This window comes from Pipistrellus hanaki (genome assembly GCF_964339955.1).
Source record: "Pipistrellus hanaki genome assembly, chromosome: 1".
Classification (NCBI taxonomy): Eukaryota; Metazoa; Chordata; class Mammalia; order Chiroptera; family Vespertilionidae; genus Pipistrellus; species Pipistrellus hanaki.
Window position 1 is genome coordinate 207,990,897 of NC_140503.1, and position 23,352 is coordinate 208,014,248.

The 23,352-nt window shown below is 61.6% G+C and overlaps 2 protein-coding genes across 5 annotated transcripts in view; both read right to left on the minus strand.

Moving 5' to 3' along the window:
* The window catches only part of LOC311621434 (uncharacterized protein C4orf50), a 35,202-nt gene extending 21,282 nt beyond the window's left edge, over positions 1 to 13,920 (minus strand). The window contains exons 1-4 of the mRNA XM_084881470.1: positions 13,337 to 13,920; positions 10,922 to 11,362; positions 4,943 to 5,081; positions 1,544 to 2,149 (exon numbers count right to left, since the gene is read on the minus strand). Coding sequence (XP_084737596.1) covers positions 1,544 to 2,149; positions 4,943 to 5,081; positions 10,922 to 11,253 — 1,077 coding nt within the window. The 5' untranslated portion in view covers positions 11,254 to 11,362; positions 13,337 to 13,920. The remainder of the gene's footprint in view (positions 1 to 1,543; positions 2,150 to 4,942; positions 5,082 to 10,921; positions 11,363 to 13,336) is intronic.
* A 1,454-nt stretch (positions 13,921 to 15,374) lies between these two features.
* The window catches only part of JAKMIP1 (janus kinase and microtubule interacting protein 1), a 64,369-nt gene continuing 56,391 nt past the window's right edge, over positions 15,375 to 23,352 (minus strand). Inside the window, exons 17-22 of one of the 4 annotated variants that reach the window (XM_084905741.1) lie at positions 21,664 to 21,732; positions 19,742 to 19,819; positions 17,523 to 17,726; positions 16,699 to 16,764; positions 15,927 to 16,002; positions 15,375 to 15,473 (exon numbers count right to left, since the gene is read on the minus strand). In XM_084905741.1, coding sequence (XP_084761867.1) covers positions 15,952 to 16,002; positions 16,699 to 16,764; positions 17,523 to 17,726; positions 19,742 to 19,819; positions 21,664 to 21,732 — 468 coding nt within the window. In that variant the 3' untranslated portion in view covers positions 15,375 to 15,473; positions 15,927 to 15,951. The remainder of the gene's footprint in view (positions 15,474 to 15,926; positions 16,003 to 16,698; positions 16,765 to 17,522; positions 17,727 to 19,741; positions 19,820 to 21,663; positions 21,733 to 23,352) is intronic. The other 3 variants (XM_084905740.1, XM_084905742.1, XM_084905743.1) reach the window with 3 other exon arrangements.

Genomic DNA, 23,352 nt, shown 5'->3' on the forward strand with positions numbered 1-23,352 from the left:
ACAGGCGGCTCTTTGCCCCTTGAGTGTGGCTCTTCCACAGAATACCACGGCCTGGGCGAGTCTGTAGTGAAGAAGTGGCCTTAGAAAAAGTTTTAAAAATTTCCAAAGAAATTTCAATCGTTGTGCTGTTGGTATTTGGCTCTGTGGGCTGAGTTTGCCGGCCCCTGGCCTAAAGGATCGCCTTACGCTTAGGAAGATCACAGAAAGGATTCTAAAGGACAACTGCCATCCAAACACGGTTTATTTTCCAAAATTACAGTCGGGGGCCAACGTTCAAACGTACAGTGTTCCTTTCGTCCATGAACATAGCGAAGGGGGAGCGAGCAGGACACGCAGCCGGGGACAGAGGAATATAAAGTCAAAGATAAACAGACGCAGAGAAACGCTCATTAAAAAAAGGTCCCGCAGGGTACAGGGCATCAGGCTGACACGCACGATTAAAGGTCCAGTGCCTTTGAAATAGGTGGTCTGGTCGGAAGAGAAATTTGATTTTTTTTTTTTTAATGAGCAATGTCGCTTGAGCTACGGTGGCTCACTGGCTTTTCCTTCAATGCAAGCTGACCCCCGGAGAGAAGCCGAGAAGCGGGGCCCGGGAGGAGCTGAGCGGGCTCTCTTGGGGAGGCGGGGTGCGGCGCAGACAGCAATCGGACTCGGAGGACTGCATGACCACAGGTCCGTGCCCGGCCTCTGAGCCTCGGCCTCCTGGGAAGTGAGGGTGCCGACAGCATCCACCTCAGCCACCACCATTCAATGCAACGGCGCCTCCGAGACAGCCCGTGGGTGCCAAGCACAGGGCAGGGCAGGTCACATGTAAGCTGTTACCTTTCTGTCAGCCACGTGACTAAGCAACGGCCTTTGCCCTCGCCTCCAGAGCCTCAGAAACCTGCCCGAGGTCACCCGCTGGCGAACAGGAGAGCCGGAAGGTCCGCCCGGCGAGCTCCGCGCCTGCAGCCCCCTCAGGCCCGGCCTGCCCCCGGGGAGCTCACAGCCTCAGGGGGAAGGCAGGTGCACACGCAGGCCACGCCGGGACCGTCACCGCCTTCGGTGCCGTGAGGGAGGCCGAAAGGGGCGGCTGCTGTCCCAGGGAGCGGGGACCGGGGACACTCACAGCCCCTGAGAGCTACATCACACTACGCCCCAGGGCGCAGCCAGCCCAGGGCCTGGCATGCGGCTGGGCCATTAGAGCTTGGCTCTGGGTGGGTGGACCGCAGGGACCAGACAATGAGGGGTGAAGGGTGGCTGGCTGGCTGCCTGGCCAGTGGTTGGAAGCAGACGGTAGGGTGAGATGATGGAGAATGGGAGACACGTGGATGGGTGGACAGGTGGATGGATGAATGGGTGGGGGGTGAGCAGGACTGGCTGGCTGGCTGGCTGGCTGGCTGGGTAGGAGCTGCCCGGGGTGAAGGGTGGACCGAAGGGCTGGTGGGGTTGGCTGGGTGGGTGAAGAGGGAGCCTGGAGAATGGGCGGGTCAGTGACTCAACCAAAGTCTGCACCAGAAAGAGAGAAAAGCAGTCACTCCTGCCCCCGGGCGCCGCCACTTACCAGGCTCCCGTGGCCAGCAGGGGGCGCGCTGCGCACGCGCTCGCCCCGGGCCTGAGCCGCCAGCTCCTCGCGCAGGCGCCGGTTCTGCTCTGCGAGGTCGTCCACCTGGCTCTGCAGGCCGATCTCCGACAACTGCAGGCCGTACAGGCAGCAGCGCAGGTCCTCCAGCTGCGCCAGGAGCCGGCGCTGCGTGGCGTGCTGCTCCCGCAGCCGGCGCGCCGCCTCGTCCCGCTCCCGCTCGCCGCGCTCCGCCCTGGCCCGCAGGGCGCGCAGCTCCTCGGGGTCCTCGGGGTCCTCGGGGTCCGCGGGGTCCGCGGGGCCGCGCTGGGGGCCGGCGGGGCCCGGGGGCGGGGTGCTGCCCGGGGGCGGGGCGCTGCCCGGGCCCGGCGCGTCCAGCTCGGCCAGCAGGCGGCCCGCGGCGCGGCAGAGGCGCCGCACGTCCCGCTGCAGCCGCTGCACCTGCGCCCGCAGCGCCCGCTCCTGCTCGCGCGCCAGGCCCAGCTCGCGCCGCTGCGCCCGCCGGCCGCGCTCCAGGGCCTCGTCCGCCTCCCGCAGCCGCTCCCGCAGCCGCCGCTGCCGCCGCGCCGCGCGCTCCTGCTCCAGCACCTGCGGTGGCGGTGGGCGAGCGTCAGGGGGCAGGCCCTGGAGCCTGTCTTCGGCTTAAACTTCGGCGTTTTGTGCATCGGAGGATATTTTCACATTAACATGTCGCATCAAAACCCTATTTATCCGTTAGGGAGTTTTCCGGCGCCCCCCTCCCTTACATCTTGCACCGGAGCCGAGTGGTGCGGGGACAGTCATCCAGCTCGGCTGGGCGGGAGGAGCCGGGTGTGTCTGGTGCGTGTTAGGGAGATGGGGGGAGGAGACCCGCAGGCACACCTGGAGACAATTCCCCGTGAGGAAGCCCCACGGGTGAACCGTCACCGGTGGTGCTGGGTGCTCTGTCCCCCCCCCCCCAAACAGGTGTGCCTCATGGGCTTTCAGAGTGGCCACAGGTCACTGCGGACACGAGGCGTCCATGGCGCAGTGCACGCTGCCTGGAGCGCTGACTGCAGGGCGGAGCCGCCGCTGGGCCAGCATCAGGCACAGGGCAGCCGAGCTGGTGCCTGCACCCCTACCGCACCTGCTCCGCAATGCACGGGTGTCGGGGAGGGAGCCAGAGGCAGAGGTCCAGGTCACCCAGGGATCCTGAGCAAGCCCCTCTTCACTGACCGCCCTCGCCTCCCCTGGGATGGGGTCCTGACAGGGGTTTTCCCGGAGCATGCAGGCGTCCTGAGGCCAGAATGGGGATGGGGGAGGGGCCTTAGTGTCCACAGAACCAGGGCCGTGGCCTTGCCGCGCCTCACACCGTCTCCCTGGCTCTCCGTCTCCCCAGCACACGGTGAGCATCTCTGATCACAGGGCCGAGTCCGATTCACCTTGGAAACCTTGCATGTCCTGGAGGCACAGCTCAAAAATGCGTATCAGTGTATCTTCCACGGAGACCCGTGACAGAATCGCTCACACCTCTGGGTTTTGTATTAAAAACTCCCCTGGGGCCAAAACCGGTTTGGCTCAGTGGTCGAGCGTGGGTCTGTGGACTGAAAGGTCCCAGGTTCAATTCCGGTCAAGGGCATGTACCTTGGTTGCGGGCACATCCCCGGTGCGGGGTGTGCAGGAGGCAGCTGGTTGATGTTTCTCTCTCATCGACGTTTCTAGCTCTCTATCTCTCTCCCTTCCTCTCTGTAAAATATCAATAAAATATATTTTAAAAAAAAACAAAAAACAAAACCTCCCCTGGGGCCCGGCTGGTGTGGCTCAGTGGTTGAGTGTTGACCACTTGCAGACTCGATCCCCAGCCGGGGGCGTGCAGGAGGCAGCCGATCCATGATGCTCTCTCGGTGTTTCTGTCTCCCTCTCCCTTCCTCTCTCTCTAACAATCAATAAAAACACAAGAACTCCTCTCAGGACACTGCTGGTGACTGCTACAAGCCAGGGAGGGTAATGAACTTGACTTTCGGTGCCAGTCATTCAATAGAAGGGAGAATCACCACTCGTGTGCCGCCCCCCCCTTCCCCCTCCCCCCATCTCAAAGACTCCTTTCAACATAACCGCACGCCTTCCCTGAGCCCGAGGGGACGAGCTTTTGTGAGCGTCTCTGAGCGCTCCCATGATAAGGAGCACACGGCCACGCGTACCCCGCTCCACGGCCCGGGCCGTGTCCTGAAGCAGCGCCTGCTCAGCACGGAGGCCCGTTCTCACCGCCTAGTCGGCTCTACCTGTAACCCCGCTGTGACTCAGAGCTGACTTCCCGCCCCTGGCGATGGCAGCCTGCAAGCAATCACTGCCCAGGACAGGACCCCCTGAGGCTCTGGGGGCACCACTGCCTCCGTCTCCACCTCCGGCTCCTGTCATTTCCGCCTCCGCAGTATTTCCTATGCGCCCCGCCCTCCTGCCTGCATCATCTCCCCCCTGGAGTCTTTCCATAAATGCTACTAATGACAAAAGCGGCCACTGCTGTGTTTACACTTATTAACTCACTTAGCCCTCATCGCAATCTGAGGGTGCTGGTGCTATATCCTTCCCATTTCACAGAGGAGAAAACTGAGGCCCAGAGAGGTTACGTCAGTTGCCCTAGGTCACGCAGCCATCTGCCTCCAGCTCTGATTTGTCCCCCATCCCGCCATCTCTCTCTCCCTGCAACTAGAATGACATCTCCAAACCCTGGTCCAGAGCCTCTCCTGCTCACGTCCCCAGCGCCTGCTCTCTCTCTCTCTCCTTGAGAATCGGTCCGCGCAGCGGCCCTGGCGGTCTGGCCCCGTGGGAACCCTCCAGTCTCACCAACTCCCTCTCCCCACGCACACCCCCTGCCGGGACCCAGTATGGCCTCCAGACCTTCGTGCCTCTGCCCGGGTGGCTGCCCACGCCTCATCTCACCTGCCCTGCCCGCAAGGCCCAGCTCTCCGGCCGGCCCTCTGTGGCTCCTGCCCCATGCATTGCTCACCATGCCGCACCGCCCTTGTGACCCCAGCGCCCAGCTCTGAGTCCTTGTTTCCTATTGGGTCCCCACCTGCACTCCAGCCCGGAGGCGGTGACCGGGGTCAGCCCTCTCCCTGTCCTTAGGCCAGAGCTGCGTCCCACCCCCCCATACCGGCACGGAGGCCCCAGAAATGAACGTCTGCCCAGAGCTCCCAGTGAGTGCCCAGACCCCGCAGGTCACCCCGCCCACGCCCCCACCCCAACGGTCCCCCGGGAGCCTGTGAGGCAGGCAGGGCAGGGATCCCATGTTCCACATGACCTCACCCAGGCCCCCCACACACTGTCTCTGCTCAGGTGTAGCTGCGACCACATCCAAACCCGGGGGGGGGGGACCCCCGAGGGGAAGAGAGTTGGTGCTGGAGGGAAGGGGAAGGCCCATACCTGGCAGGCGAGCTCGCCCTGCAGCACCTGCAGCTGCTCCTGGGCCCGCAGGGAGGCGCTCCTCTCCTGGCACACGCGGGCGCTCAGCTGGTCCACCTTCCGCAGGAGCCTCCGCTCCGACCGCTCCAGCTCCTGGATTCTGCACGGGAAGCAGGCTCGCTCAGTCCCACGCGGACACGGCCAACACGCCCGAGGTTTGCACACGCCCGGACCGCCTCTGTGTGGTTATTTGGCCCATGTCGTGCTCGGACACAATTGCATTTTGTAAACCATCACACGTATCTTCCTAGGGATGAGCTACCACACTCCAAAGGCCTCTATGGACTAAGAAGGCTCCAGGCGTCAGAAATCCCAATAGGAACCTCGTCTTTAAGCCGGAAACCCCGAGGCTGGCCACTCAGGGAGAGCTGCGCCGGACAAAGGTAGGTACCTCGTGGTCTCACTCACTTGTGGGACACAATGAATGTAAACTGATGGACAGAAATAGAGTCAGAGGGGGAAATAGTCTAGCCCAGTGGTTGGCAAACTGCGGCTCGCAAGCCACATGCGGCTCTTTGGCCCCTTGAGTGTGGCTCTTCCACAAAATATGACAGCCTGGGCGAGTCTGTTTTGAAGAGATGGCGTTAGAAGAAGTTTAAGTTTAAAAAATGTGGCTCTCAAAAGAAATTTCAATCGTTGTGCTGTTGATATTTGGCTCTGTTTAAAAAAAATAATAAAAATAAATATATATATATATATATATATATATATATATATATATATATATATATATTTGATATTTTACAGAGAGGAAGAGAGAGGGATAGAGAGCTAGAAACATTGACGAGAGAGAATCATTGATCAGCCCTTGACCGGAATCGTACCTGGGACCTTTCAGTCTGCAGGCCGACGCTCTATCCACTGAGTCAAACCGGTTTTGGCAATATTTGGCTCTGTTGACTAATGAATTTGCCGACCACTGTTCTGGACTATAATAGAAGTAATTCTGTTATTTGCAGATTTTCAATATTTCCTACAACTTCTGTGATATACTGTGTCAGTACAGTTTTGATATTATAATGTATTTAAAATCTTTTTTTCTTAAAATATTAATGTTTTGTTGCATGTAATATTATACTTAAGATTGTTTTTCTTGAAATATGAATGTTTATTGAATGCAACATTATTATATTTAAAATCGTTTTCTTGAGCTATTAATCTTTATTGCATGTAACATTATTATATTTAAGATTGTTTTTCTTAAAATATGAATGTTTATTGCATGTAACATTATTATATTTAAAATCATTTTCTTGAGCTATTAATCTTTATTTCATGTAACATTATTATATTTAAGATTGTTTTTCTGAAAATATTAATGTGTTTTTCTTGAACTATTAATGTTTATTGCATGTAACGTTATTATATTTAAAATAATTTTCCGCCGAAACCGGTTTGGCTCAGTGGATAGAGTGTCGGCCTGCGGACTGAAAGGTCCCGGGTTCGATTCCGGTCGAGGGCATGTACCTTGGTTGCAGGCACATCCCCAGTAGGGGGTGTGCAAGAGGCAGCTGATCAATGTTTCTAACTCTCTATCCCTCTCTCTTCCTCTCTGTAAAAAAATCAATAAAAAATATATTAAAAAAAAAGAAAAGAAAAGCAAAATGAATTTAAAAAAATCATTTTCCTTGAGCTATTAATGTTTATGCATGTAACATTATTATATTAAAATAGTTTTTCTTGAAATAAAAATAAGGTAAAGGAACTGAGCCTGAAGCAAGCACCTTCATGGCCTCAGTGAACCCTCACCTTGCCAGCCCACAGGTGGGCTGCATGACCCCTTCTTCACACGGGAGAAAACTGCAGATCAGAGAGGCCAGGCAACCTGCCCCAGGTCACACAGCATTTTGGAGCCCAGGCTGTCTGACACCCAAACTGACACTTTAACCCTCTGCTCCGTAGCCTCCCGTCTGAGCTACATTCCTGTGACTCTATTCTGTAGAAGTGATTGAACTCAGAAAAAAAAAAGTTTGTGCAATTAAAATAATTAGTCTCTGTGACTACAGAAGTAAGAAGTTGGAGGGGTCATTTGTCTGGCAGGGACGGCAGAGGCACGTGAAGGCTGTTTGTTTCCCTGGGGGAATGCTGAGGCTGAGTCACATGCAGCAGAACACCCAGCCTGGACGAGCCGCTGACCACAGCCACGTGACAGGGGAAGCGCGTGTGAGTGGGGGAAACCCGAGGCCGAAGCCTGGCTGCAGCCCACGGGGACAGAAGGAACCTCAGAGACGTGCCTGCCACCTGCGTGCACCGAGCACCCCAGTCTCCGAGGTGCCGATCTTACCTCCCTAACAGAAACCAGGGGCACCTGGGAAGAGTGTGCCCGCCTGCCTGGCCTGCCCATCGCCACTCCGTTACCAAGTCCGCCCCGGCCACCCGCTCACCCAGGACAGCGTGGCTTCCCTAGACGAGGACCTAGCTTTGCCTGCTGGCTCTGCCACGTACAGCACTGGAGCCCAACTGGACTCATTCGCCACTCTGACCCTCAGTATCTTTATCTGTTAAAAATAGAGTTAATTGCACGTTGCTCAGAGGTTGTTGTGAAGATTAATAAAATGATGCATTCTTATTAATAAGTAGAGGCCCCGAAATTCATGCACGGGGGTGGGGGGGTGTCCCCTCAGCCCAGCCTGCACCCTCTCCAATCTGGGACCCCTTGGGGGAATGTCTGACTGTTGGTTTAGGCCCAATCACCTGCAGTCAGACATCCCTCTCACAATCCAGGACCGCTGGCTCCTAACTGCTCACCTGCCTGCCTGATCGCCCCTAACTGCCTCCCCCCCCCCCCCGCCAGCCTGATCACCCCCAATTACCCCTGCCTGCTGGCCTGATCTCCCCTAATGCCCCCCCTCCACTGGCCTGGTTGCCCCTAACTGCCCCCCCTGCTGGCCTGGTCACCCCTAACTGCCTCCCTCACCCTTTCCCCCCCCCCCAACCCCTGCCATTAGCCTGGTTTCCCCCAACTGCCCCCTGCTGGCCTGGTTGCCCTAAACTGCTCCCCCCTCCACCAGCCTGGTCACTACCAACTGCCCCACCAACCCCCCGCCCCTGCTGACCTGGCCACCCCACACAGCCTGCTGTTCGGTTGTCTGTCCAGTCGTTTCTGTCATGATGGCCCCTGGCTTTTTATATATTAGGATAAGCTAAGAGACCCCTCTCCTCCTAGCTCCGAGGCCCTGGGGGGGCGCTCCAAAAGGGGCAGAAGGGCGTGCGGATTGTAATCGCGTCCCTTCCAAACTGCACGAGAGGAGTGGCCCCAGGCTCCCCGGTCAGAGCCGTCCCGAGTGGCTCTGATCTGTCATAAAATGGGTGGCCCGAAACGGAACAAGGAAAGCCTCTCTGGCCTCTGAGAGCGGCCTGAAGCACTAGCTGGGAGACAGTGCTTCACTCGGCCATCGTCCCCGTCGGGAATGGCGGGTCTCCTGCGGGCAGGCGGAATAACGGCCCGCACAGACATCTAGGCCCGGACCCCCGGACCCGGGAGTGCTGCCTTCAGGAGCATGTGAGACTGCGGTGTGACTACGTTCAAGAACGTGAGATTATCCTAGACTGTGCGGGGGGGGGGGGGGGGGGGGGGCAGGAGAGAGGCAGACGGCTCGCACACAGAGGGTGCAGGCGTGCGGGCTGCTAGGCTGGCGGCATTGCAGACGGAGGCCAGCACGAGCACTGCCCCTGCAGCCGCTGGCCAGGCCAGGCAGCCCCCGCCGGCTGAGGAGCGCGCGCTGGCCAGAGCGCAGGGCCCCCTGTACCTGACCCCAGCCAGGGAGGCCCTGCCTCCGGAGACGCAGGGCTGTGGGGCCGCTGTTTGAGCCGCAGGGCTGGGCAACAGGAAACTCACACACTCGCCAACACGAAACACTCACCGAAGTACAGTTAGACCAGCATGAACGCCCAGTTAGACCAGCATGCAAGGCGGGAAGGAGAGCTATGAGCTGGGAGACACGCTCGGGTGGTGGGGAAAAGTCGTCCCCTCACGGCCGCCACTCTGGCCAGGCTGCCTGGGTCCCAGGCCCAGCCCCGGGGGCTCGGTGCAGCCCACCCGCAGAGAACAGAGGACACGGCCCACATTTCCCCACAGACGGGCCCAGGCTGCCTGGCCCAGGTCAGCCTCAGCCCAGCACAGCGGCCACGCACTCACAGTGCCCGTCCCCGCCCCTCCCTCACACGGAGGGGTCGCCTGTGGCCGGGGTGTCCCGCCCATCCTCCCACGCCTGCTGACCTCCTGGTTTTCACTGTCAATCATTCTGGAGGAAGATTTGAATGGGCAATGCTGTGTGGGCCACACTGCTCCTCTGTCCAGGGCTGGGGCCCTGTCCTCCCGCTCCCCGCCCCCAGGACGTATGCTCTGGGATGGATGTGTCCCCCCAAATTTGTACATTGAAGTCCTAACCCCAGGGCCTCAGAATATGACTGTCTTTGGAGATGGGGTCCGCACAAAGGAATTCAGTGAAAATGTGGTCCCTTGAGTGGGCCCTAATCTAATCTGCCTGGTGTCCTTATAAGAGATCAGGACACAGACACACACGGAGGAATGACTGGGGACACAGAGACAAGATAGCCGTCCATCAGCCAAGGAGAGAGGCTCAGGAGAAATGAACCCTGCCCACACCCCGATCGGGACTTCCGCCTCCAGAGCTGTGAGAGGATAGATGTCCGACGTTGAAGCTGCTCAGCCTGTGACACTTGGTTGTGGTTGTCACGGAAACTAATACAACTTAGTGCATGGCTCTTGGGAAGTGAGTACAGGTTGTAGAATCAGTGGGTGGGTGGATGGAAGATGGATGATGGATGGGTGGATGGTGGGTAGATGTATGTATGGATGGATGGATGGATGTGTGGATGGATAGATGAATGGATGGATGGATAGGTGGATGCATGGATGGATGGATAGGATAGATGGATGAATGGATGGATGGATAGTTGAGTGGATGGATGGATGGATGGATGGATGGATGGATGGATGGATAAACGGATGGTGGGTGGGTAGATGAATGGATGGGTGGTGGGTGGATAGATAAATGGATGGGTGGTGGGTAGATAGGTGAATGGATGAATGGATGGGTGGTGAGTGGATGGATGGATGGATGGATGGAGAGATGGAAGGATGGACAGATGGATAGACAATCACAGGAGTGATACATAGAATAACTAAATAATTTTTTTGATATGTGAATTCCTCCATGTGAAACATATTATAAAGAAGAAAAATAGTAAAGCATATGTAAATACACATTTAATGACTTGCCTTTATTAAAATGAAGGGGAATACAAGGAAAGGCCGAAGTCTCAGGCAGACCCCAGACTCTGACTGCTGGGATACTGGGAACCCGTGGGAGGCGATCCGCCATGACCACACTGCGCCTCTCCTCTGAGGTCCATGCCGAGCCCGCCTCCCGCTGCCGGCCCGGGCACCAGACCGCGATCCTGGAAGAGCCCGGGCTTCGGAGAGAGGCCTGGAGCCCACGCCCAGCCTCGGGGCCGTGTGGCTGCCTCCGGACAACTCCCCACCAGGGAGTTCAGGGTCAGCAGCGAGAAACAGACACAGAGCCTGCTGCGCCAGTGGTGGGTGAGCCCAAAGGCCCATCAGAGATGACGGACAACCCAGGGACTAGTGACTGCCCCCGGCACCCCGTCCCTGGGCTGGGGGGACCCCCGGGAGCAGGTGGTGATGCTGGGGCGGGGCGGGGCCACAGCAGGAGCAGGACCACGGAGGGACCGGGAGCAGGACTGAGCTGTGGCCACAGTCAGAAATGTCACGCAGAGCAGCAGAGCTGGGTGGACGGGAGAGAGAGAAGGCATGGACAGCAGGGCCGGGCGGGCAGGCCACGTGACATGGGCGCCTGCTCCCTCGCCACGGGAACGATGCTACCCGCCTTCTGACCGGCTCTGACGCCCGGGCCCAGGCAGCGCACCCCGCAGAGGCCCACGTGGCACATTTACCTGCTCCTGAGCCCCGACTCCGACCTCACGTACTTGTCCACCGCCGCCAGCAGCTTCTGCTCCGAGGCCTCCAGCTGCCTCCGGAGGGTCCCTGCGTCCGTGTCCATGTCGGGGCTCCCGGGGGCCGCTCCTCCCGGGAGGCGTCCCTGCTCCTCGCCGCTGTCCTCGGCGCCGCTGTCCTCCTCGCTGCTGTCCTCCGCATCCCGGAAGACCCAGGCCGTGTCGATCTTCACGTCCACGTTCACCACGTCCCCGCCGTCCCCGCCGGGGGCCCTGACCACGTAGCTGAAGGTCTTCTCCGCGCGCCCGGCCGCCGCCGCCGCGGGCTCCATCCTGGCATGGCACGGGCCGCGGCCTCAGCAGGCAGGTGCGTGTGCGACGCTGGCTTTCTGGAGCTCGCGAGGCGGGTGCAGCCCTCCAGATTGTGCAGGAGAATGTCCCCTGAGGAGGCAGGAGCAGTGCATTATTCACAAGGGGCTCGGTTTCACCGGCCAAGCGTCACGCGATACGCACGGCCCTCTCGGCTTACGCGCCGGCATGCCAGCACTCCCGCCCAGCGAGGCACCGCGGGTCCCCGGAGCTCAGTGCTGAGCCTGCCGCGCACAGGAGGGCACAGAGGGGCACAGAGAGGGGGTAGAGGGTCTCGCAGCGCGGCTCGAGCTGGCACCAATGATGGGGGTCTGTGCCCGGCGGCCAGGACAGCCGGCCTCACCCAGGACCCCGCCCCGCAGGCGGCTCTCCTGACCGGGTCCAGCTCCTGGCCACCCTGGAGGTGGAGCCACCCTAACCGCCTCAGGGTGAGGAACCGGGCCGGGAGGGGGCGCTTGTCCAGCCCACAGATATGGGGGGGCAGAGTGTGAACCTGACTGTGAACCTGGGGCAGGGATGCCCCAGCCTGGGGGAGCAACACTTCCCTCCGGCAGGGACAGCCCGGGGCCTGGAGCGGGGGCGGCCTCCTCCTCTTTCCTGGAGGAGCGCAGCCCTGAGAGAGGATTCCCCCCACCCTGCACCCCCCAGGAGGGTAAAAAGCGGCCCAGAGCCTCAGGTGGGGAAGCGCCCAGGCCTTTGGGGGGAGGATCTGGGGGGCGGAGAGAGGAGGCCCTCCCTGATTGTCAACCACCTCCCCCCGGCTTCTTGGGGGTGGAGCCCTGGTGGGAAGCGGGGGGCATCGCCATGGAGGCTGTAAGGATGGGCCCTGCACCTTAGGGAGCCTGGGGGAGGTTCCCCGAGGCTGAGGTGGTCCCAGGAGGGGCAGCTGCCGAGAGCGGGGCGCTGGAGTTCCCAAGTGGGCTGTAACAGCCCAGGGAGATGGAGAAGGGAGGCGGGAGGGCCTCCGCTGCACCCCACTGCAGGGCTGGGAGGGGGGCATCGTTTGGGGTGCAGAAGCCCCGGAGAGTTCTCAAACTCTGGGAGGGGACCCCCACCGGCTGGAGGGACTGCCCCCCCTCGCCGGCAGGCCGCGAGCAGGTGCTGCTTCAATGCGAGAAAGCAAACCAAGAGCAGAGCCACTGCCTGGCCTGGGCTGTCAGTCAGGTGGGGTCCTGCCGGTCCCCGCTGCTGACGGAAGCGGAGGGCAGGGCTGGAGCCACGCACCCTGAGCCCCTGGGCCTGCAGACAGGAGGGGAAGACCGTGAGGGGGCGTAGGAAGGCATCAGCTGGCGCAGGGCCAGCGGCCAGGTCTCCAAGGCAACGCAGTCCCCGCCCCAACGGGACAGCTGACCCCTGGCCTCCCGGCCTGCAGAGCAGCCAGGTGCCGGGTGCAGAGTGGGCGGCCGCATCATAGGTTTCTACATCACCCCGTGCCCAGCCCCATGCCCAGCACCTGGCTGGCCGCCCCTCCGCCTCCCGGAGGCGCTGTGAGGAGGCTGGGGGTGAAGGGTGAATGCCAGAAACCTATCACTGTCACTGACAGAGAGGTGTGGACAGGGAATCCGGAGGCTGGTCAACCCTAATTGCTCTGAAAGGTCGGAGCTAATCGCTCACTGTTTAGCTGAGACCTTGGCAGCTAAAGCGGCCTCCACCTGTTAGTCATATGTAAATTCTTGCTGATTTGGCTATTATTGGAATTTCCTGCCAAAAGGATATGGGTGTATCTCATAACTTTAATAAAAGGGATGGCGAGGCCAAAGCGAGGCGGTAGTCCTCTCTCGGGCTCCCACCTGGCCCCCAATATCCTCACATTAATGCTCTTCTAGTCTCTTTCATTTGTGTGTGGCCCCCTCCAGCACCCGAACCCTGAACCACGTGAGACGTGAAAGGGGCTCCCCCAGGCGGACCCATCCCTTCCCCCTTTGTGTAAGGATGTGACCTTGGGTCCAGCCGACCCCGTAGCTCTGCTCCCTGGAAACCACACATGTGGACCATGGGCTGTGTTACCAGGCAACCGCCACCACCCCCCTGAGGGGTGCAGCTCACCTGAGCGCCGGGCCGTGGCTCCCAGGGCGCCGAGGTTCCCTGAGAAGAACGCTCCTGGCACCGGGCCGGCCCTGGCAGGGACCGCGGAAGCGACGCCTGGACCGTCACGGCAAATGCCGGCTCCGTCGGCGATGCTGGTCTCCCAGGCCCGACAGCTCCGTGCCTGCCGGCGTGAGCCTCAGCCCTCACACCGGCCGTCTGAGAGACGGGCCTGGTCCCGTGGGCTATGCCATCTCCTCTGAGGACGCCGCCCGCCGAGGAGCTGGGTGACCCTGCTGCGCCTCCTGCCAGGGTCCCGGAGACCCGTGGCTGCCAGCTGTGCCAGAGAAGCGCTCTCGGGAGGCGCTGGAGAAACCAAGACGCCGAGGGGCGAGCGTGCTGCCAGTGTCCGCGGCAGGGAGGACACCGGGCTGCGAGTGACCTGCGTGGGTCTGACTTCAAAGTCCGCGCCCTTCCCGCCCGCCGCCGGGTGCGAGGGCGAGCAGACGCAGGTGGACGCGTGGGGGCGCCCTCCTGTGCCCTCCTGCAGCGGGCAGAGGACCCCGCACCACAGGAACCACTTCCGAGTCCCGGCGTGCCCCCTGGCGCCCTCCGCCCACTCAGGCAGCAAGGCGGGTCTCTGCTTCCTGGGCCCCGAAAGCAGACGGGGCCGCGGTCCTCCCTGCCCGCGCGGCCCACACGCCGTCCCACCGCGTGCTCGGGCGCCGGGTCTTCACGCACGGGCGTCTGCTCGGTCGTGTTTGGTCACTGAAGGCTGGCAAGTCGGGGGGCTGGGGTAGCAGGTGCTTTGGGTTTAGATTAATAAGAGAACGAGCATCCCTCAGCGGTTCCGGGCGCTTCCTCTGGCCCCCAATCCTTAGATTTGGTGGGAACAACCTCCCCATGGGGCTGGGATGCCCCCTCGGTGCCCACGGCCGGCCCTTCTCCCCCCCGGGGTTGCCCTTCCGAGAACTCCCCGCGCTTCTCCTGGGTGCCCGCCCCCACGTGACTGCAGGTGTTTTCCTTTCAGCCAAAGGCTCTTCTCACCGGCTGTGCCAGGAGGGCGGGCGCCCCATGGGCACCGAGCGGCGTTCCCGTCCTCGGGATCAGCCCGCCATTGCCTCCCGCTGCCTCTCCCGGCCCAGCGTGGCTGTCCTTCCCTGCGCACGCACACGTCCATGTCACCTGTCCAGTCTGTCCAAACGTCTTCCTCCCGGAGGTGTGGGGGACGGCAGGCAGGTGAGCGGGAGCCTTCTTCTGGACACGACCCTCTCAGCCTCCCCCAAGCCCCACCCTGAGAGAACAGTGGCGGCAACACCCCAATGCTTTCTCCAGGAGTCCTCTCCTGAGGGCGCCCGGCCTCCTCGGCGCCCCCTGTCCTCCTGGGAGGCCTGACTCGGGCTGGTCTCCGTGAGCAGGAGTGCGGCCCGGTCCCGGACCACTGCGGGAGGAGCGCCATTCCCAGCATCTCTTCCTCCTGCAAATCACACCCGGGATGGAGCCAGTCCCGGTGGTCAGCGGGCCGGGCCTCCCATCCTCACTCCTCGTGGCCCCAGGACTGTCATGCTCCGGGACTTTCTCCACGGCACACGCACGGGAGTGATGGAGCTCGGGGTTCCTTGGGGTTCGCCCTCCACAGCGAGCGAGGCCCCGGCCCCCTCTCTGGCCGTCAGTGGCTGGACACACGTCCGGAGGGTTTTGTGGGCTGGGGCGTGGCTTTGGGTCCAGGTCACAGGGACACCGGCCCAGTCCCTCTGGGTGCACAGGGCACTGTTCACGGGGTCGTATGTACATGGTCTGTGTCCACCGGCAGGCCGGCCACCGCCACGGCGGCACACAGGCCGGCCACGGCCGTCCCCAGGCCACGCGGACGCTCTCCCGGGCGCCGTGTCCGGTAATTGCACTTGGTTCCCTGGAAGTCGGGTCTCCGCCCCGTGGGCTCTTGAAGGCCCCCCGTGGGGACTCCCTGGCCCCGAGCGTGACACAATCCCGTCCTCCCTGCAGAACTCCTCCACTCGGCCTGGCGGGATGCTGCCATCCAAGGCCCCCTCCGCCGCCCTCAGGGCCGTGAGCCCGCGGGGACCAGCTTGTGAATGTGGTTCGTGTGGGGTGGGGTTGCCATAGGGCCTCAGTTTATCCCACCGGCTCTTTTTCTGCCCTGTGGAAAGGAAAAACAGTGTGATCGGATGCAGGAACAAGGGGAAACTAACATGGCGGGGGAGCCCCAGGCTGACCTGCCCCCCCTGCCCCAACTGCTGTCCTGCCGCTCCAGCTGAGCCCATGAGGGCCTTCCCCCAAATCCAGGGGAGGAGGAAACAGGACCTGGATAGCCAGCCCCACAGCACCCACCTCCCCTCACCCCCATGGCTTCCCACCCCTGTGGCTTCCCGCCCCCATAGCTTCCCGCCCCCGTGGCTTCCCGCCCCCACCTGATGAGGCCCCGCACTCCCCGGCCCTGCACAAACCCTGCGTGAGCACTGCTTAGCGTGAAGGCTGACCCAGCCAAGCAGAGCCGGCCTTCCCCGCCTGGCTCCAGGGAAGGTCACAGGCGCACCAGGCAGGCTCCCCCTGGAAGCCCTGAGATTTTCTCTGAAAAGGAAAGGGTACCAACCCCCGGTCTCGGCTCCCTGCCGTCCTCAAGGCCACAGAATGAACGCTAGCGAGAAAAACAAAAAAAGGAACAGAAACTATAAAATAAGACAAAAGAAAATGAGACAAGAAAGGGAAAAAGAGAGAGAGGTGTAAGAGGCGGAGTATGGGATTTAGGGGCAGCATTTTCTAAGAACGTGGGGCCCGGGGTGAGGTGTGAAGAGAGAAACAGGAAGTGAGGGGTTTCCGAGCCGCCCCTTCCCGGCCCCGGGTCCTGGCTGAGCGTCTGCCCCTCTCGGGCTCGGTTTCCTCACCCGTGAAACGGGAATGACGGTAGCCACACAGGGCTGGTGTGAGCGCCGGCCAGGCTGACCTCGCTTCTCTCCGGGAGGGAAGACCTCAAGGTCACGCCCTGGCTTTGGCAGAGGCCACGGGAGGGGAATGGCCCCTGGGGGAACCCCAAAACCTGTGGCTAGGGGTTGCCTCCTCCTTCCCAGAGAGGTGACGTGGAGGGGGGCGGCAGGTCTTTTGTGAGAAAAACATCATGCTCCCCGCCCCAACACACACACCCCCACACACACCCCCACACACACAATTCATCCCAAACTGCACTTCCCAGATGCATGCTCCAAGCAGCTATTGGTTCTTGGACATGCAGATTTGGGGGGGAAGGGTCAGGGCAGAAAGGGGGTGTCTGGAGACGGCCCGTTCTCCAGCAGCGGGACCGGCAGGAGAGAAGGTTTCCCGCTAACGTGGCCCTGGCACAGCCCCCACGGCTGGGCGCCAACACCCACCTTTTCCTCCAGCTCCTTCAGGTGCCGCCGCTGGGCCTCCAGCATGGCCTCCAGCTCCCGGACTCTCTGAAACACACCCCCTGCGTCAGCAGAGTCCCTTCGGGTTCTAAACCCGACCCCCCTGTTCACCAAGGAGCAGTGGCTTTCCCTCCCCCAGGAGGCGCTCTCAGCCCCCCCCCTCCCAAACTCTGTTCTGATCTCACTCACTAACGGAGGGTTTTGCCTGCTCCGGAAGTGGAATTAGAGCTCTAAAGTGTGTGCTCTTATGACAAGGTCTCTTTAAAACGTAAAATAAAGCCTGGACCACAGCACGGCGGTGTCCTGGGCAGGACCATCAATTTGAGGTGGTGCAAGACCCCAGGGGGAGTGGGCGGAGGGAGTAACAGGGGCAGGCCCAGGGTGCAGAGGGCCTGCCTGGGGTTCACCCTGAAAGTCCAGGGTCCTGGGGCCTCCAGTCCTGGAACGGTGCTTGGTACACAGACATTAGAAAACTCACAAACAACAATGGTGCGATAAGGGAGAGGAAGATGGTGCATTTGTAGAAGGGGCAGGGGCTAAGCAACCCAGGCTGCATCCTCTGGGCAGTGGGGAGCCAAGGAGGGTCTCTGGAGAGGGGGTGCTGTGCTGAGAGCTGGGAAGGGTGAGGTGGGGGTGGTGGGCAGGGAGAGGGACGGTGTCCAGGGAGGGTGTGGTGATGGCCTGTGGTCCCAGCAGATGTCCCTGCAGGCCGGCTGGGGCGAGGACACTAAGGCACCGGGCACCAACATGACACGGGTGAGGAGTGGCCGTGGCCGTGGCCGCAGCCGTGGCCGTGGCCGCCGCACCTGCTGGGCCTGCTGCAGCAGCTCCATGCGCTCCCGCAGGACCTGGCTGTCGAACTCGCGGCTCTGCCGGAGGATCTGCCGGCGCACCTTCTCCACGGCGGCCTGCAGGCCCTCCCGCTGGCCCGCGCTCAGCGCCACGCCCGCCTTCCCGCCCGGCTCCTGCTGCAGCGCGTCGTACAGCGTGGCCTCCAGCTCCTGGATTTTCTGAGGGCAGAACACACAGGCAAGGCCTGGTCACAAACGGGGGGACAGTCCCGGCCGGCGCCCCGGCCAGGACCCTCAGCCCAGGGCGGCAGAGCCGGGCATGGACCCGCCGGCAGCCGGCAGCCACGGCAAGGGGGTGAGGGAGCTGGGCCCAGCCCCGCAGCCGTTTCTGGGAACGTGTCTTCCTGGATCCGAGGGCAAGAAGAACAGGATCATAACCACCCCTCAAACGTGTGATCCAGACCGGCCGGCAGGGCTCGGGGTCAACCCAGGAACCAGGAGGTCGCAGTGCGATTCCTGTCAGGGCACAGGCCCGGGTTGCAGGCTTGATCCCCAGTGTGGGGCGTTCAGACGGCAGCCGATGAACAACTCTCTCTCATCATGGATGTTTCTATCTCTCCCTCTCTCTTCCCCTCTCCATCTCCTTCCTCTCTCTAAAATTCAATAAAAGCATATTTTTAAAAAATGTGTGATTCAACTGGTTCTTGATTGACCCCTGACCTTGGGAGCAAGCTCCCCCTCCTCAGGGCGCTGAGGGGGGATCGCCCCAAAGCGCCACGCCCGGGTCCGCTGGCGGCTTAGCAGAAGGGCAGCTGTAGCCCACACAGTGGTGCGACGTGCGGAGCGGCCTGCGCCCTCGGAAAGGAAGACGCCCACGCAGCTAACGGCTGCAGAGCGATGGCAGCGGGGGCCTGGGAGGGCTCCGTGCCCATCGTCCGAGGAGGCATTTCTTCTCAGCTCCCCGCGAGGCCGTAGGTGCCTTCGTGTGGGGACGAAGGAGCTACCTCCTCCGCCCCCTGGATGCCCGTGCACACCGCTTCCCACGGAATAGCTCCGCGCCCCAAGACGGCACAGCCAGGCACCCGTTTGGGGGGGACGGGCAAGACGAGGCGCAGAGGTGTGGGGCGGGGGCAGCACAGGGGACCCTCTCCTGCTGGGGGGCCCTGGCTCCCTGGCCTCCTCAGCACCAGCACAGTGTGCTCGCGCCTGGCAGACTCGGGGCCCAGCGGGCCGGGCCCAGTCCCACCCGTTCTGCAGTGACTGTAACGGCACGGGATCTGGCCCGGAGGTGCCAGGCTGTCCGCTGCCCTGCTCTTCCTGCTCAGCGTGGCCTTGACCTCGCACTTCTCGCCGCTGGAAAGGCCGCCACCCGAGCACTCGCTGTGGGTCCTTGGAGCCTCTGACAGACGTGGGACCCTGAACATGAACTTTGCCTTAGTCACCAGGAAGCCCAGGACCAGTCTGTGGCAAAAGAGCAATACTGGCCTGGCAGGGGTGGCTCAGTGGGTGGGGCATCCCCGTGCAGTGAAAGGTTACTGGTTTGATTCCCGGAAAAATCTTAAAAAAAAGAAAAGCAACAGAGCAAAAGCCCTCTCAGCGGGCCATTCTGTTCTGATGAACAGGCAGCCGCTCCCTGCTTTCCCTGTTCCTTCATGATTGTCTCTTTCCTACCCACAGGAACACTGTCTTGAAGGTTTATTGATTGATTGATTGATTGATTGGTTTCAGAAAGGTAGGGAGAGGGCGAGAGAGATAGAGAGAGAGAGAGAGAGAAACATCAATGAAGAGAGAATCATTGATAGGCTGCCTCCTGCACGTACTCCACAGGGGACTGAGCCTGCAATCCAGGCATGTGCCCTGACTAGGAATCTGAACTGTGACCTCCTGGTTCATAGGTCGACAATCAACCACTGAGCCATGCCAGCAGGGCTGCTTTGCAGTTTTAAGCATAATATTATATGTAAACAAACATAAGAGGGTGTGTTTTTTTTCATTCATCTGAAATGATTCCTAGAATTGGACAAGCATGTCTAAAGGAGCCACCGAGCTGAGTGACTGAAAGTCACGATGATTTGGAAAGCGGACCCTTCCTCTGTGCGGCCATTCCCGTCCCCTCCTGCAGGTGGCGTCTTTGCGGCTCCCTGGCGGCACGCGGAGGACTCGGACCGCCGAGGGGAACTCGGCCTCCACAGCTGAGTCTAAAAAGCCACCGTGCCCACCCCACCCAGTCCTACCAGGTGAGCCTGGTCCAGCGCCTGCTTCCTGTAGTCCAGCTCGTCCTCCAGGTAGCCCTTCTGCTTGCTGAACAGGTCCTGGGGGAGGAGGCGCGGTCAGAGCAGAGGGACCGCTGCAGCCGGCCCTGCAGAGCCTGCCGCCGGCCCTGGCTCCGCACGTCTCCAGGGTGGAGGAGGGGGCTGGGGCCTCAGGAGAGAGGGGTGGGTGGGCGCCTGCTGGCTCCCTGTCTGAGTCCTCTGGCAGGAGCCTCACAGGCCCACAGACCCGGATCAGGGCTCCCGCCCTAGTGGGTGTCCAACTGCAGAGAAGGGTCCCCCTCCAACCCCGTCCCCACGCCTGGATCTCCGGAATCTGTGAAGAGCAGCTACAGTGTTTGGACAAGTTCAAGCCTCGGACTGATAAGAGGGCACAGTCCTCTCGTGGCCACGTGCGAGTCCCAGCGTGGAGGGCAGAGCCTCCCAGCATAATGACAGCCAACTGATGGTCCGAACACCTGGCCCCACGTGCCTGAGCGATGTGGGCTTGGTAGAGTTCAGATGCATGTAACTGAATAGGATCGAAACCCATGAGAATGTTGTGAACATATTGACCACGCCCTTCCTTTGCCTCCTGGCATCGGCTATAAAATAGAGACACGGCTTGCAGGCCGTGGTGCTATCTCTGCATCCGGGAGCAGTGTCCCACCCAGACCCAGCTTTCACTCTCTTGTCTGTCTTTTCTCCATCCTTCACCGCCCCTCTCAGGGTCACAGAGCCTGGCTGAGCTGGTGGCACATAGGCACCCTGGGGCTGAGGATGCCATGGCCGTGCCGGCTCACCACAGTAATCCTTTCTGGTCCTCTTACCACATCCTGAGGCTCCCGCCGACCATCTCAGTCCTTCCCAGAGGCAGGTCTTCTGCCCCACGTGGCCAACACCATCCCCCTCCCCCCGCCATGAGTGTCACTGCCCCACGCTCCCTCCCTGCCCTCCAGGTCCCACTGTCAGTCCCAAGCTCCGTCTCTCCAGATCACAGTCGCTCTCCATTGCGAATTGAAGGTTTCAGAGTTAGAGCACCTATATGGTAGCCCTTTGCTTTATTGATGAGGAGACAGAGGGCCCGAGTGGACCAGAGCCTGGTGCTGGATACCCAGTTGCCTAGTGACAGGACTGAAAACCCAGGCCCTGGGCCAGCGCAAAAGCAAGGGACCTAACCCAGGTCCTCACCAGTTCCTAAGGCCCACCCGCACCTTGGGGCTGTGCTGAGAGGGCGTGGGTGCCTTAGTTTCCAGCTCGGGGGTCTTTCCACACCACACACAGCTCCAGGCCTGTGCTTCCCGCCCACTCCTTCCTTGTCTCTCATTCCTGGTCTCAGGAGGCTCAACAGTTCTCTCTTTTGACACCCCCACCTGCCTCCCTCCCCATCCAGCTGCCCACACACTCCCGGTGAAAAACCACCAGCAGGCGCCCAGTGCTGCGCAGAAACAGGCTGTGCATCGGGGGTCTCTCGGCTCCACAGCCCCATGAGGTGGAGATGGAACCCCACTTATGGCTAAGGAAACGGAGGTGCGGGGTTCCTTCCCAGGCGCTCCGGCCCGTAAGGAGAGACGCCTCAGTTTCCCCAAGGTGCCTCCCCGACTGCACGCCGCACAGTGGCCCCATGGGCTTGGGGGCCGCTCCTGGCAGCAGGTGCCCCGCGTTCAGTACTGAACCCCTGAACCAGGCCCGGACAGCAGAGACGCCCGAAACATATAGTAAGTGAACAGCGAGGTGGATGGATGACCACCGTTACCCAGAAAGGCGCCAGGGCAAAAGCAAGAGAAATGCGTGCGAATAAGTAACGGGAAAATGCACGCCAGGCTTTCCTGGGGCGAGGGCGGGGGGTGAGGGGCAGGGGGAGTCACCTGAGCTCTTCCGTCACCTCCTCGGGCTCCGTCGCTTACCTTTTCCTGCTCCAGGTCCAGCATCTTCTGGGTCAGGGCCGCCTCGGTGCCCTCGATCTGCTTCAGCCACTGGAAGAGAGCGGGCGGAGGAGCGGCTGAGGACCAGGGGTCCCGTGAGGTGGGCATGCGGGCCTCCTCCCAGGTGGGCTCCTGGCCCAGGCGCGAGGCCCGGCACAGCCCAGGGGCGGCCTCAGGATGGAATGTCAGTCTCTGCAGATGTTCCAGCTGTTTGCTCAGGGACCGGCCGGGTCATGGACACACACGTGTGGGCACATGTCGGTGGATGGGTGTGGGGGTTACCCAGGCGAGCCCCTGAGTACCGGAGGCAGTGGGCACGCGTGGTGCGGGAGCCTGCCTAGCACGTGGTGGGCCCGAGCGTGTGGCATCTGGACTCCGCCGCAGCAGGCCGTGAGCAGCACGGAGGCTACTCTGCTATGTGCTGTGAGGCTGGCCACATGTCCGGGCCTCCTCCAGCCGCTCGCAGCCGTCCCAGGGAGAAGCCAGCATCACCCCATTTTACAGGTGAGGAGCTGGGGGTGAGGATCTGAGGTTAAGTCTCTTGTCCAAGGTCACACGGGTGGGGAGTGGGGAATTTGAACCCAGCCCTCAGCTCTGCCCCTGCAGCCCCGCCCCCCAGGCACGTCTGAGCAGCCAGTGCACCAGGGGATGCAGGCAGGAGAGGGGTCCAACCATGCAGGGGTGCAGCCGCGAGGGCCTGAGAGTCACATGTGCCCAGTACCGGTGTGCGAGGGGCTGAGGGAGGCGGGCACAGCTGCTGAGGGCTGGGGCAGGGGCCGCTGTTCCCAGGCTGTAGGCTCCACACAGGACTCACCGGCACCCCTACAGCCTGGGACGCAGCGGCCCTGCACCGCAGGGGCTGTGCTGGGGGGGTGCTGGTGCCTTAGGGACAGGTGAGCGTGTTTGGGGCAGGGAAACGGTTTCGTTCCTCACATCCTGACGTCAGCAGTCGTGAGATGAACAAACTAAAACGGGAGTCGGTGTCAGTGACCATGGCCGGCTGCTCCCAGGACAGGCTCTGCAAGACGTGATGTCCTCCTCCTCCCGGGCGCACAGAGCGCGGGGCGCGTGCTGTGCTCAGAGGGCCGGGACAGGTCCTCCCCCGCGGTGGACAGAGTCTGGGCCACGAGCAGCGTGGGCAGGCGAGGTGGCGAACTCCACATCGGAGTCTGCCGTGTGCAGGACTCGCTCCGGGAGTGGGAGCCGCAGGGCCGGGGCAGGCGGTGGCCAGTCCGCCCCCAGGCCTGGAGGAGTCTGGGGAGCCCGGCAGGTGCCACTGCCTCCAGCTCTCACCGCCCACACGTGCCGGGCGGACCCTGTAACCCAGCTCCCCCTCAGGGACGCCCCGGTTGGACTCTGGGCCAGCCATTAGCAAGCCTGACCGGGGGGGCCTCAGTCACCTTCTCTGATCCCGCGTGACCAGCGGGAACACGGACTTTTTCCAGCTCCCATCTTTCTGATGAGCCTTGAACTTGAGGGAAGGGAGGTGACTCGCCCTCACCTGTGAACCTCCAGGGCCCTGTGTCCAGGCCTCTCTGAGGGGCATGTGCCGTGTGTGGGGAGGAGCAAGACTCTGTCCCTGACCTTGGCCTCCCCTGACCAGAGCCGGGTCTGGGTGCTGGGATGGGGCAGGGCTTCCGGCGGTGAGGGGAGGAGGCCTGGGCTCGAGGT